Here is a 17,063-nt window from a genome sequence, read left to right as displayed (position 1 = left end):
CCTAGACATTTAGTTAAATGCTTATAGTCCTTTAATATATGTATTATAAGTATTTGCCTATTTTTAGTCGGGCATATAATAATAATGACAAATTTTGTATTATTTTGAAAATTTAACAATATTTTATTATTAACTATTCATTGGTGGCATTTACAATTCAATTGCATGTTCTGTATCTTTTTTCGTAACATAATATTTTTTTCGTTATAATCGATTAGTTTAAAATTTTTCCTACAGTATACCATATATAGACAAGATAAAATAATGTACAATAATGTATCTACGTTAATTTTCTAAGATAAAAACTTATGGAACTTTTATTATTATTTAATAATAGTATATATTTTAGTACTCATACTATCACACCTAATTAGTAGTTACCTATATTTATTTATATATTAAATATACATAGTTTTTTTTGTTTCATATAATAGAAATGGATAATTAATAATAAAATATAGTTCAATTATTAAAATAATACAAAATATGTCAATTTTTATTATTTCCCTCGTTTGAAATAGGCATTTAAGTATTTAACTAAATGTCTAGAACCTAGGTGGATAGTAATATTGCATAAAAATTAAATTTGTTGACTATTTGCCATGCATTTAGTAAAATCAGGCATTTTACTATATGCCTACGACATATTATGTATATCATACGATAAAACAAACAGTATTGGGAATAGGCAATGGAACGTTTACATCATTGAAAAACAGCACTAACTAGATATCCGGTATTTAACACACAATAATCATATTTTATTCATACCAATATCCATAGCCATTGCGAGGTGAATCAATTCATGACCATTTACCATATTTTCACACTTGTATTCTTTAACACTCCTTTACTTGGTTCCAAATAACTAATAAGATATAGATGTTTAAATGTTAATTTAATTTTCTTTTATTCATATGAATATAAGAAATATAATTAAATTTTTTATATTAACAATAATAAACAATTCACTATAGAACTTCTAGAACTTAATTTCATGAACTTATAAAATATAATGAAAATAATAATTAATTTAATTTAATATTTATTAACGCATTTAATAATGGAAATACATTTTAAAATCTATTACTACCAATTGGCGTAATATTATAACGTTATATATTTTATATATATATTAAGCATTTTGTAATATTTTAATACTAAGTACCTATTATTATCTATATCATGTATTATTGAATGGTAATCTATCTTGAATAGTCTAAAATTGACTTATATTTATGATTTATATTAATTTATAGTATAACTATTTTGCTTATTCTAAATAAAATGTATAAAATGTATATTATTAATATTTATAATAAAATACGCATATTTTATTTCGGCTTTTGCGCCTTTTTTTTGCTACGCCTTTGGACTGGATTAGTCTCATCGAGCCATATGGTTCTACTGTATAATCACTAATCAGTGTTTCTGAGATTGCCCAAATCGACTGAATAATTTGAAACATGCTCGTAAAAATACTATTATTACACGCAATTGCACAAATTACTTAAATATTGATCATTAACCATTCAGTTTGGATTACAGCAACATAACACAATATATAAATATATCTTAATAGTAATATACATTCGTATTATGTACAGGATGAGTAATGTAGTGGCTAGTGGCGTTATTTCAGATTTTTACAAACGGATAAATAAGTTTTGACCAAGCTCCTATAGGAACTAAAAAAAAAAACGATTCGCTTCATTCGCAATCTAATTTCTACTTACTTTTATTTTCTCAATACAATTTTTCATTCCTAATAATATAATATATATAATTCTATAAAATGTATTATCAGTAATTTCAAATTTTTCAATAGAGGAAAGGTTGTACAAATTAATTTACAATACTAGACACGACGCGCTACGGTTAAAATGGTATAGAGAAAGTGAAAAATATGAATACTATCCATCTTAAAAATCAAAAACATTGAAGAGTAGTTGTTTTGTTTTTTTAAATTTTAATTACGTTAATTAATATAATAATGTACAAGTGTTTTAATAATAAAAAAATTAAGTTTAAAAATAATAACTTTTCGTTCCACAGAAGAAGATAAATAAATAAAATAGATTGCTTTTAAAAATATATGATATAGGAAGGTATATTGTTATATCATTACATACAATAGATTCACACAACACTTATATTAAATCTTATATATAGGTACACGCCCACGTGTCTTTAATATTATATAAGACGTCACACTCGCCTGTATTGTCTTCGTGTTATAAACATACAACAGAAAATGTTCGTTAATTAATAGTATTAATTTTATTGTTGTTGGCTTTAATATTAGAGTGAATTGATCTATGATCAAACTTACCATTAAGTAAGAACATTATCTGTGATTTTTTGTTGGTTTTGTTACGATATTTAATTTTTTAAGCAAGTTATACAAGCATTTTTTTTATTTTAATATTTTACATATTCATAATTACTTAACAATTAATATGAAAAACCAAAAATAAATTACAGATAATGTTATTTTTCTTTAAACTTGATGATAGATCAATTCACTTGAACATTAAAGCTAACCCAAAATTGGTACTATGGAACGAAAATGTGTTATATTGTTTGTTTACAGTAAGACGGAGACTATACATGTTGGTGTAGCTTATTCCTCTTAATAGTAGTACAAATTTATACATATTAATTATTATTGTGACAATAATGTTATTGTAGGTACTTATGCAATATTAATTTTCTAAAAATTATAAAAATAATTATGGCGTTTCTCCAACAACCAGTCCATTGGGCACCTTTTAAAAACAGAAAGTAGTAGATGCCACTTTGGCCCGCTTCCCTCTCAAATTAATTCACTGCCAGTGACTAGTGTGGCACTGTACCTATATATCTCAAAATTAAATACTTTAAATGTTATAAGTTATTGTTAATATAACGAACAAAACTTATAGTTCGGTAAATGGATTATAACACGTGTTTCTATACACATGACATAATATAATACTATAATACTATAAGCTAAACATTCAGAATAGTGTTATAAAAAAATCACACAATACATAACTGCAGATAAACCGATATACAATAGACTTATTTATACCGAAGAATATCTACCTAACTCATAACGTGATAATAAAATAAAATATGACGCACATTCTCCATAGTTATAAGCCAAGCGAGATCATATTAAAGTATTGAGGCGATATTCACAGCTATGTGATGTACGCCGTAATATTACTATAGAGGTATATACTGCTTTAAATAGATAATAAAGAATATATACGATTAAATTCATAACGAAGAATTATTTGAACTATTCATTTTATTCGACTTTCCTAACTATCAATGTTCATATTATGAGCTGCAACAACATATTATACCACTTATTCACTAGCCAATCATTAAAGTATAGGTACAATAGGTCAATACTCATATATTACAAAATAGACAATTACTGATTATTTTACGGAAACAAAAATAGACACCTTATTATAGTGCTATAATACAGCATCAATAAAATTCGCATTGAGTCTCAGTGAGTGTTTAAAACGATTAAAATATCAAATAAAATAACCGCAGGGATTATTATGTAAATAATGAAATACTATCAATCGAATATACAAATTATCGGAGTATAAAAACAAAACAACAAAAACATCAAAAATATGAATGTATGAGCAAATAATCTATCTCGATTCATAGACACCAAAGGAACATTTTCTGGCCTCTTCTATCTGAAACCAAAAATTAAGTATTAATCTGAATTCAACGCAAAGAAGATATATTTTATCGTTTCTGATAATACAAAATTTAATAAGTTTTTTTATTAAGCCATGTACTATCAAAAATAACACGACTTAAGACGGTTTTTGTATAATATTGATGTTTTACTGTTTATCAAAGGCATGACATTTATTGACAATAATTATTATCTTTAATTAGCTACCTTAAATTTAATTTTTTTAAACAATAATTAAACATTTTGTTATAAATTAATTCTTTTATATTGACTATAATATTTCTAAATATTTCACACCTATACTAGCTGTAAAGGTTTAGGCAATATACACTCTTGTCCATTATTCAGGGGGCATCTTGGAAGTATTTCACATTTTAACTATTAGATATACCAAATTTAAAACAAAATTACATTATTATATTATGATGACGAAAAAAAATTATTGTTTTATTTTTAAATGTTTAATATAGGTAGTCATAATATAGTGTTTGATAAAAACAATGTATACAATTTTTGTTATATCAGTGTCGCAATCAAGGAGGTATTGAGTCCGGAGTCCACTACCCACAGGTCGTATAAAATAATTTATTTAATCTAGAATATAATATAAATAATTTAACAACTAAAAACGATTTGTGATAGCTTACATTATGATAATAACAATTAGTATAACTATGGAAATTCCGCAGCGTTAATCGGTGCATTAAATAAAGTATAGACCCTTTTAATGGAGAAATTCTGATTATGCTACTGATGAATTTGGTTAGAGTATGTAAAGCTTACTGAGTTTATATAATGCGATAAAAACTACCTAGGTATATAAACCAGGTGAGGAACTTTTAGGTCAGGGGTAGACACTTATTTGAACGCTACGTGCCAAAAATTACTATTTTTTTTCGAGCGTGCCATGAAAAATTTATATATATTATAATTTATATTCAATATTGTAAGAAAAAAAATATTGTAATTATATTGTGTAGTTAATGTATTAATATAAAAAAGTTCAGGTATATAATATAATAATATTATTTTGTTAATTATTTATTTTCTTAATGTGATTTTTTTGTTGTTTAATACTTGAGGTCAATTCGTTGATATTTGGTTTATAAAAATATTTTAATTTTTCGCAACCACCTCAGGCACGTGTGCCATAAATTAGCCATCCCTGTTCCAGGCGATAGTAAATTACTATATATAAATGTGGAACATATCCCTTATGCTCATACAATATTTTATATACTTAATAATTGAAATGACAATAATAATATAATAAAGATGATATGATTGATATACCTACTTAGCTTTATGAACTAATACAATTGAGATCGGTTATCTATCTTTTATGAGTCGAGTGAAATCGATATCTAAATTAAGTATGTTTTTCTCTTCATATTTTTTAGTTGATGTTTTAAAAACGTCTTTGTAGGACTCAACATATATAATTATCATAAAGCATCGAATAAGTATATTTTGAAAATAAAACTTGTAACCATTCCTAGGCAGCAAGTTTTATCCTTTCTCGTTCAAAACAACTTTGCACGTACTTGACATGCTTAAACTTAACCTGACAAATGTTCTATATGGACTAGATAAATAGACAATTGTAATTATATAATTATAGACAATTTATGATTATTTAAATTTGTACGCATATATACATAATGTAATAACCGTAGTGTTTTATTTATTATGTTATCGTATTTATTTCGGGAAGAAATTGAGTTTACGTGTGGGTTTATCTGTAAACTTTATAGAAAGTACGTCTTTTAACGGCTCTAAGAGAAGGCATTAGGATTTACTCCTATAGTTTTGTTATCAAATTTATCCGAAATGGGCAATTCACTGTATCAGATTAGATATAGCACTTGGTAAATATTCGAACATACTTCAAACAACTATTTGAACTTTCCTGATATCTCTCAGAATAATTTCTGAAGCTTTTATCAAAATCGATTAGATTGTATTTTTTAAGTCTATAGACTATAAACATATATATAATATATATATTATATATTTTCATTAAAAAAATGTCATGGTGGTACATATGATAGTGAGTCGATGATCTATAGTATAGATTCTATGCTATTTTTTTTTTTTTATAGTTACAATATAACCAATGGAATCATATATATATATATATATATATAGAGAGAGAGAAGTAATATACTACTTTTCATTGATGTGTATTTTTTTTGTAATTATATACGCATGATAAGTAGTTGAAAAAAATGCTTGGATTTACAATTTTAAGGGCTCCCTTAAAAACCCTTAAAAATACTCAATATTTTCAAAAATAATAAGTTTGTAGTAATAATAAGTGTAAATTAATGTAAAATACTTTTTGTTAAAAAAATAAAATGAAATGTTCACTTAATGTTTTAGTTATTATTTTCTATACATACCATAATTTTAAAAATGTTTTTACTTAAATATTTATCAACATTTGAAATTTTTTAATTTTCGCTGAATAAAAATACTTGAAAACTTAATTTGTTGATTCACCAATTAAAAATATTGAAAATACACAGTCGCAATATGTTTTATAGCGTTCAATTTATTATTTTTAAGAAACTCGTAAAATCTTGGAAATGTTCAAATTATTTTTTAGTTAGAAATACATAAGCATTTTTCTTTTTATTTTGACATTTTGAAAATGCAACAAAAGATTCCATATAAGTTTTTCCTGCATCTTATAAAGAAGAGAGTTTACCGGAAGGTCACATTAACTTTTTATAAGCGTTTGCATTTAAAATTTTACTATATTGGATATTCAGTCGTAAAATAACTATTTCTTCTTAAACAATTTTTAATATTTTATTCTATTTCAAATAAGATTAATTAGTAGTTACATTTTCACCAAACGTTTGTATCATAAAATTTTGAAATTTTTTGAGACATTAATAGACATTTGAAATTTTCAATTATTTTTAGTTTTATTCCTAGAAATATCAATAAAAATGTTTTCATTTTGTAAAAAATCTTGAAAATTGAATATGAGAGTTCATATAAGTTGTTCTTATATTTGTACGCAAATATAAAAAAATATATATATAGGTTTTACAATTTTTTTTTATATCCATTTTAAAGTTCACTTTTGTATTAAAAAATATATTTTAATGATAAATAATGATGTTAATTATTTTGTATTAATTTAGAAACATTATTTTATGAGACTTTTACGTTGTATTATAAAAATTACTACATGCATTGATATTTCCAAAACATTTAGATTAATTTCAAGATATTATAACTATTTATAATCGTACCATGAACCTAATACACTATTTTACGATAAGCTGTAGTATTGTCTCAAAAGTTATTAAGAATAATATAATAGGTTATATTATATTAATATATAATTATAAAAAATGTAATGTTTTTGACAACAGTTGAATCAATTTATCACAATATTTATTTATAATAAATTACTTTAAAAGAAAAAAACATAATATCATGAAATATACCTATAGTGATATAGGCTGATAAGCCGTTTTTAATCAGAAACATTTTTCGTATACAACTATACATCATTCAATTCAAATTAATCACATTTATTAAAATGATTCACTCAAATCTACTGTGTATCAGTTATGTCAAGTTTTAAATAATATTTGTTTTCAACAATTTGCTATTCTTTAATACGTATGTTGTTATTTATTATTTAATAAGTATTGAATAAAGTTGAATTTGAGAAGCAGACTTGAAAAATACTTGTTTTTATTCAATATTTTGTTTCATCGAAGAAAAAATTTTTTATGATTATTATTATTCAATATATTAAGTTTGGGGTAGAGGGAAGGTACTATTATTTGATATAATGGTGTTCTTATGTATATTTTATCATGTATTATTTGTATACACATGTATTTCTATAAAATATTCTACTCGTATTAATTGAAATATAAAAATAAAATACATTAACAAAATCAATAGGTAGTTAATATTATATTAATTATTAGAAAATAGTAATTCGCATAATAGGTTATATAAACTGTGATAAATAATACTTGGAAATACTTCTTTATTAACTTGCTCTACTATTTGAGTTTTAATTGAATAATTACATTATATTTATTAATGATTAAGATGTATAGACTTGTACCTTAATATTATATCAATATTATATAGGTTAAAGTATTTATAAATATTTATTATATTTTTTTCTTTAGTAAGTACCTAATACTGTATTATAGTCATACAAATTCAAATATTATTTTAGGATAATTGATTATATTTTATTTAAAATAAATGAACGGTTGTCACAACGGTGCAGTTAAAAACAAAATTAATATTTATTATAATACTAGTAAAATTAAAAATTATTATTTTGTTTCTAATTAAATTTTAAATTTTGAGCGGAGTGATGAGTGTATTGGCGATAGAAAGATGAAATTACGGTTTTTTTTTATGTTTTTCATCGCATTTTTAAGTAGAAAAATACTTCAACCTTAAACTTTTATGGTAAATTCTGGTAGGCAATTGGATCTCGGTACTAAAGTAAAAATATATATTAATTAATAAAATAAATAAGAAACACTTAATAATAAAAAATACGGTTATATGGGAATATTTGCACAATATCTACAGTTTTCAACAAAATCAATTTTAGTAATTTGTTATAATTTAAAAATTCAGGGATCTTTGATACTTGAATTTTTAATCAAATATTTATGTTAGAATTTTTGAGACATAATATTTTGTTTTTTTTTTTGAACTATTAATAGACATTTAAAATTTAGTAGTGTAAGATTTACCATATATATGCTTGTTTTTAAATGATTTGTACCTAGTAATTGTAGAGATATTATGATATACTTGTTGAAATTTCATTAAATAAATAATAAAAAAAAGGACATTTAGAATAAATAGCCTTTTCAATTTCAGGTGGTAACATTATCTTTCAAAGCAAAAAAACTCGAAATTATAATATAAGGTTCTTCATAAGTTGTTCATTCAGAAAATTAAAAAAAAATATTAAAAATACATTGTCATAATTTTAAAAGTGTTTTAAGTTCAATTTTTAAAAATCATGTTAGTTATCTATGGTCTGAATTTAGTATTAGGTTTCTCGTCAGTTATTCTTAAAGTAATAAAAAAAATATTGAAAATGCACGTGTTCAATTGTTTTTTTTTTTTTTTTTAATCGTTGTGTTTAATATTTGACAAAATGGGATATTTTTACGAAAACTAACAAACCGTTTTTCAAGGATTTTAGTTATTTTGTTGTAATCCAAAAATTATTTATTGTATGTACATGAACTTTATTTTCATTACTTATTACTATAGAATATTATGATTTTTTATACACAATATATTTTTCATTGCCATTTATATCGTATATGTATGTGAACCTATTTACATAATAATTATACTTACTCATCGGTATTGACTTAGGTAAGTTAATAGAGTTAATTAGAATAACAATTTAATTATAATAAGTAATAATTATTAATATAGTAGGTATCTATACTAGGTGTTATTGGTAAATGTTAGTTTAAACTAATGTATTATTAATAGAAAAATAAAATTTGTAAGTTTAAGTGATAGTAGGTATTATAGTAATATAAATAAATTATAAAATATCCTCAGAAATTGAGGCTGACCATTTCCATTCTGAATTACATTTCGAATGTTTAAGTGATTAATCATTGAATTCAAATTTAACACACCAGAGCGATGCTTCCTTATCCCTTTTTTACTCATGTGTCGTGTATGTGATTGATGATAACAATGCATTTTGATTCATATTTTTTTTTGATTAGTTTTTTTTATACGTTTTACAAAAATAAAAACACTTTTTACAATAAAAAGGGTTGTAAATGTGAAAAAAAATTAATTTCAATTAATTTTTAAGTCTATCAGTATTGATTAAGCGTGTGACCTCTAGGACAAAATGATTAAATAGTATACATACAGTTTAAATTATATAGTGCCTCTTTCTGAAATAAATACGGTATAGAATTACGGTGGTAATATTATTTATTATGCAATTTTACGCCTCAAAAATATTTCACTTCTCTGCCTGCAATCACCGCAGTTTAGGTATATAGCTTACTTACCTACTAATAATTATAATTTCTTCCGTCATTACATTAACGTTGAAATTGGTCCCCCTAAAAAGAATTATCTGCGTTATATTATTATTATTATTATTATTATTATATACAAGGCTAAGGACTTGATGCCCTAAAAACCCTTAAAATATACATGCATCTGTGCCCTAAAAAATCAACAAATATGCATCATTTCTTATATATAATATAAAAATTTACATTAACCCATTTGAATATTTATTAAAATAATAATAGACGAATCATGGTTAGGGTCTAGGTACTTGGGTAACAAATAACAAATAAATAATACAGAAAAAACTGAATTATGTTTATTAAAAAGAGGTTAAGTTACTTTCATTTTTTTTTTATTTTAAGTTAATGTTAAAAAAATAAAACCAACGGCTATTACAATACTACAATATCAATGAACAGATAAGACGGAAATCTAAACGAATAGACAGACAAAATCGACTGATTTAAGTATCACGTACTTACAAATAAAGTCGGTGTATAGATATAATTTTAGTTGACGTTTAATAAACTCGATTAATATAATTGGGAAAAACACACATCTTATATTTTATCCAATAACATTTTTTCAAACACAAATAACGTGTAAATTATTTTCTTTTTTGTTTACCAATTTAAAGAAAAATGTAATTCTAATTTTAAAAAATATGTGGTATATGATAATATGTACGTGAAAAATAGGCCAAATATGCTTAAAAACTCCTAATATTATGGAATAAATTTATTTGATTTCATTATTTAACTATTACCCCTATATGTTTTGAATAATTGTTGAAAAATATGCTAACTTCTTTGAGTCTACCAAGCCTTAAATTTATATATATAAACACACACACACACACACACACACACACACACACACACACACACACACACACACACACACACACACACACACACACACACACACATACACGACACATGTTCGTGTAGATCGATAAATGAGCTACGAATAACGTTTATTAATAATAGTTCCTTCAGTTTCCACGAAGAATATTTTACCGTCGCTATTTCCCGCGGTGCAGATTATACGGATACGACGTCGCGGTAATAACCACGCGATCATATCCTTAACGCCGTCGCACACAATGCTATATACTGAGAACACACTCACATCCATACATCCACTCGCCACTCACCGCCCACCCACTATCGTTGTCTGTAGAGGGATGGGTTTTTTTTTTTGTTTTGTTTTTAGGCGGAGGAGTATAGTGTGATGACGAGGGCAGGGGCGGTATCGATTGTCGGCGGTGGCGGTCAGACGGTCAGGCGCGCGCGCGGCATGCCGTGTAATGCGGCGAAGGCGGCGATGTAGACGACGTCGGCGGCGGAACGGCTTCGGGCGGCGCGGAGCGGGCGCGACTCGGAGACCGCGCGCGCTGCCGCTTGACGCCGCCGCCGCCAGTACCAAAGGGTAGGTTTTGACGGTTGTCTTGGCACGCCGACGGCGCAGACCGACCGCCGCCGAACGCCTCCGCTGCCGACGAATTCGCCGACCAGTACCGAACTCGGTCGACGTCATTCACGCCGCGCCCCCGTTGCCGCGCGTGTGTGTTTGTTAGGGGTGTGTACGCTCGTGTGTACGATCGGTCGTTCGGGGTATACGCGCCCGTCGTCGTTCTTTCGACACTTGATCACCACCGACCGTAACGATAACGATAACGGTCACTCTGACTACTACCAAAACGCATATACAGTAATTATTATTATTATTGTCGGTATATATAATTATACTTACTGGCTGATTGTTGCTCTGTAAAACTACTTTAATTTCAAGTGTGTTATATATATAATTATCGTCTCACATATTCTTTCGTGATTTGATATTAAACTCGTCTTCACGCGTTACGTCACCACAGCTATCTTCTTAATACGTTATAAAAGCCACTTCATCATCACCAGTGCATCGGCTTGCAGTGCTCGCGTACCACACGCAACCGTAACAACGAACGACCACGACGAGGTACGAACTCGTGAGCACACGGCGGTGGCACCGCCATTGCGGTCGTAACCGCCACGTTGTACGAAATAGTCATTGCCGCTGCCGCCGCCGCATACGGCAAAAATGTTCAACTTTGCTAGTAAGATGATCAATAGCCTGATGGCGGCAGGCGATGACATGGTCACGGGCACCGATCCGCAGCAGCAGCCGCAGAACGCGGTCCACCGTCAGCAACAGCACCAGCAGCAGCACCAGCAGCAGCACCAGCAGCAGCAATTCCAGCAGCAGCAAGACTATGGCGGTGGACGACCTGTAGGAGGCGCATCCACCGCGGCTAGGCAGTATGGTATGAATCAGCAGTCACCGCAACAACAGCGGAGTATGGCCGGTGGTGGGTATGCGCAGCAGCCACTGCAGCAACAGCAACTGCCAAGACAACCGTCGCAGCAGCAGCCACCGAATAGATTACAGCAACAGTCGCAATCTCAGCCGTCCTTTTACCGACAACAGCCACCGGCACCTTTGTACAACAGTGGCAATACAAGCGGTGGAAGGCCATTGTCCCAGTCGTTGCCCCATCAACAGCAGCAGCAGCAACAACAACAGCAGCAACAACAACAACATCAGCAGCAACCGCAGCAGCACCAACAGCAGCTACAGCAACGGCAAAGGCAACAGCAACAGCAGCAGCATCAACAACAACGTCCCGGTAGTGTCGGCATGGGCATGCCAACACTATCAGCAAGTAAGTGCAACTTTTGTTATATTATACTATATCATAAGGGTTTATTTAAGTGTTCAAATTTTAGAAGTGACGGAGTCCTTCTTCTTAAAAAAAATATTTTAGCGCATCATCTTAAAAATATATCTCAATTAATATAAGACATTCAAATCTTCGGGTAAATAAATTTGTTTTTACACTTTTGTGTCATACTTCTAATTTTTTCCTGATTCAAACCTTGAATATAAAGTTCTGTTTTTTTTTTTTTTAACAATTAAAGTGCTACACATTATTATTATTATATGTTTATACGGCCGCTGCAGTCATTAAGCAAACGTACTATATATTAAGTCAATTCTTGATCGGGGCGGATCGGGGTGGGGTCGGCATACCAAACATGTTTTCGCGGTCACCACTACGTCTAACTTATCGACAAGGATAGGGCGGGGGTGTGGGTCTACTTGCTTACATACTACGTAACAACGTCATGGGTGTGTGCATGCGTGGCGGCAAGGGGGTGAGAGATGATTTCGCCATCGTATGTGTGTGGTACCGTCAAACTTACTCACCTATACATATACAGTTCTGGCACGCGAAAGTTGGACGTGGGACTTAGACGTTGGTTCGTGCACGTGTATTCCATGCCCCACCAAGCCGTGGTTATACGACCGTTCGCGTCTATCGCACATGGTTCGGCACTTTGTAACAAACGCCCACACACGCTCTTTCTCCAATCCTTCTTCCTCTGTTCACCCCCTCAAAATAATACACTACATCACGCAAACCATGATGATAATATATATATATATATATATATATACACGTAGGTATTATACAGAGTACGCCATAACAGACGGATGAATTTGGATCAGGCGTTACTCGTCGTAGCTGGTGGGGTAGAGGGATAGAATAGACCTAGAGGGTGACTGTTTTGTTGGTAGACTAATGTAGTTTCAGTTGTCATCGTGGTCCAAGACTGTAGAAACAGTAGATTTTTTCAAACAGTAATCAGTCATTATGACGTTCCACTTGAGATGATTTTCGCATAAGAGTTTGAAAATTTCAGAAAATGTCTTACCAAGTGTATCCATGGAAATGACCACCATTACGTATGATAAATGATGTTGTGTTCTGTACAGAATAAACTATATTTGTTTAAGAATCTAGTAAATACAATTTATAACAATTCAATTCAATACATTTTTAAAATTATTTTTGCTTTTTAAAATCTATCCATTTTTTGAGGCGCACTCTGTACAATACACGCACACACACACACATATATTGTTTGTTCATTTTATGGTTTTTCACGCAAGTTACACGGTACAATTCACTTACCAACCTAGATTATACTAAACAACGATGTAATACATTACGTATATCGATGATAAAACCACAACGTCACTTAGCGCAGAGCTCTTGCACGCAATGGTACATAATATTATTGTTGTACGGCATTGCGCGTCCGATTTCATATTCGGAGCGGTGCAACACGTTGTTCATTGCGACGGCGACGCGGACACCTAATATATAATAATATTATACTACAATTAACTTAATAGTTAATATTAACGTCATCGCACACTGGTACGTGGAACATAGAATCGAACTGCCCGAACAGAATGAATGAAAAAAATGTATAGTTACTGAAAAAATATTTTTGTGGGTTCAGAAACGTTATTTGTATACTTATATGATATGCATACTAAGAGCATACAGTGTTATACGAAAATAATTTTTGTCGTTTTGAATTATTATAAAAACATCATAACTAATTTGTATTTTACTTTAAAATAAAAATTGTTAAAACGTTACAACGCAAACTGTTATAGTATAATATACGGAGTACGGACACGTATACATATTACATAATAATTATCTAGTAAAACGAAATCGTTCTAATAAATACATTTATCTATAACAGTTCTAATTCTGAATTTAATATAATTGCGAATCATTCCGATAATGAGTGATTAAAATCAGTCTCAAAGTTCCAAAAGTTCCGATAGAAAAATGCCGATTCTATTTCGTTTCGAAACTGCAATGTGCGATAACTAACGCATTCGGGATTTTTCGACTGGAAACGTCATACTACTTTACACTTGTCTGGGGGTCGTGAGTGGCGCATTTAGAGATATATTTTTTCGTATGATATGAAAATGTTAATCTAATGACTTTCGAATTTTCGATCCATATGTGTTTTAAAATTGTACCGCAATACTTCAGTTTTCGTGTCACCGATTATAATAACATTTTTAGTTTAAAATTATTGTAAGTAATCATTAGATCACATTAGATTTTTTAGAGTAACCTAATCGCTGTAACTATTGGCTATCGTCGCATTGTGGCCAAAAGTCGCAGCCGATACGTATACATTACACATTTCTACCTACGTTATAGTAACTGTAACATAATATATTTGTACTTCTTCACGGTATCATAATTTGACATCTCTTGTAACAGAAACAAAAAATGGCGGTCCATTTTGTTTGACTGTATAGTATGTAATTACGAGTTACTACGATTATGATCATATTATGATCGTGGTGGTGGTCGTTATAATATTATAGTTGATTATAGCATAACTATAAACTAAATTATTATTTTGCAACTCATGATTTATACAATAATAGTTCGTTTAACTCGCAAATAGCGTATTATTATTTATTTCTAACCACCAAATTCGAAGTAAATGTATAGACAAGCTCGCTTTTGGTGCGGTGCGGGTAAAAGCAGTCGTAACTGCAGTAGCAGTTGTCGCTGCTGTTGTGACTTTTTTTCATTATAATATGTACTTGAGAATAACAACGTGTTATGATATTGTTATTGTTTTTATTAATCGAGTGTGTGTCTCTAGATAAAATACTGTACGGTTGCGGATGTGCGGTTAGTCAAAGTTTTATAGAAAGTGTATTTTACTTTTTTGGCAACGAACGCAATCATGTTACGTGGTCCATATATTACGTATATATTATGAAAATAAATTATAATGTAACATGATCTGCAACCTGGGCTGTCTCCCCTAAATTTGCGATTGTAAAAATAACTAGACATTTTATTTACTTAGTATTTTTTGCTTATTTTAAAACATATTTGTTATTAAACATACATCGGCCTCGTCCATAAATTTAATTAACGCCATGTGTAATTTTAATATACAACACACATTCAAATACAAACATGTGTGTACATATATGCTTATAAAAAAAAATTCAGTGTTTAACCTTGTTAATTTCTATAGCCTTAAATAAAAAATAAAAATAAGCTCTTTTTAATATACTTTAATAGAATATCTTGTTATTTTTTCAATAATAATTTATGATATGTAGTTGAAACTTGAAATAACGCAATATTAAAAGTTTAAAAATATTAGTTAAAAAATATACATATTTCAATTGTTATTCATGAAAATAATCAATTTCGAAATTATTTGAACTAAAAAAATGTTTATGATGGGTCTAATAAACTAACTGGATTCGATGATATAAAATATACATTAGAATATTAGATAATGGCACCAAGCTGAGCTACTAATAATGAATTCAGGTCAAATGAAAATACGACGACCCCTATATATATAATCATATATAGCTATTTTCCTTTTGAAATTATTTAAAAAAAATTGTTAGGCTGTGGCTTGACCTAAACATATTGCTCGGTGAAATTGATTATAGGTGCTATTATAGTATACATTACGTATATATTATAATTTATAATATTTAATATTTTGTTTTAAATAAACACGACTAAAATGTTCTTGTACTTTTATTAATTTTTATTAAACAGATGTGATGTCTGATTTTGTTATCCGATCAAATATTGACATACCTACACATTAATCTTGTATTGGATATATTATGCTTGGGTTATTGCTGATATCGCAACAAATATTAAGTACATTGCACACCATAATATAATGTATTATAAACTGAAGTTATGGGCAGAAAAGGGTAGAATAAAATAGCAATCGAAGACGTTCGGAGAAACCCCTTGGAGCATTATGCGATAACAACCATCATCCCTTAAAGAGAAATGATATCGGTGGTGGTAGGTATAGGGGATAGTCATATATAAATATATACTACTCTGAGCCATGAAAGTGTCAAAATGTCAACGTTAAAGTCGTCGTGTTTAAATTGAAGTAACTGCAGAATAATACGATGATATAATAATATTATATACTTTTAAGGCTATAATGTTTGTACATGAGCGGTGCCGCGGTTATATATTAATACATCGCTAGAAATATAAAGGTAATGGGTATATAGTAACCTCAAATTTTTTATTACCTCAAAGTCTAAAGCAAAGAGGGAGGGAAAAGTAAATGATGATTATACTTGAACACTGCTGTGATTTTATTTTATAGGTACCTGTTTCAAAAGTTTTCTTTTTTGCGATAAAAAACTAATTTCTATCAATCAATCGGCTTAGTATTGCAAGGAGGGTTATTTATAAGTAAATTTGACATTGAATTTTTTTTTAAAAAAAAAAAAAAAATATTCCTTCCAATAATAAGTAGTTTTAAAATAACTGTCAAGATAACATGTATGTTTATTCCTAATATTGTTTTTAATTCATTATAGTGGTAAAATCGTAAATTTAGGT

General features: G+C 28.9%; 1 protein-coding gene across 1 annotated transcript in view; it reads left to right on the top strand.

The window, feature by feature from the left end:
- Positions 1–11,335: 11,335 nt before the first annotated feature.
- Positions 11,336–17,063, top strand: part of LOC113559143 (mediator of RNA polymerase II transcription subunit 12-like) — a 79,035-nt gene continuing 73,307 nt past the window's right edge. The window contains 1 exon segment of the mRNA XM_026964759.1: positions 11,336–12,482. Within this exon segment, the coding sequence (XP_026820560.1) occupies positions 11,861–12,482 (622 nt within the window). The 5' untranslated portion in view covers positions 11,336–11,860.

Source organism: Rhopalosiphum maidis, chromosome 3 (genome assembly GCF_003676215.2).
Source record: "Rhopalosiphum maidis isolate BTI-1 chromosome 3, ASM367621v3, whole genome shotgun sequence".
Taxonomy (NCBI): Eukaryota; Metazoa; Arthropoda; class Insecta; order Hemiptera; family Aphididae; genus Rhopalosiphum; species Rhopalosiphum maidis.
Note: the sequence above shows the minus strand (reverse complement) of the source record. Positions and strands in the feature narration are given on the sequence as shown.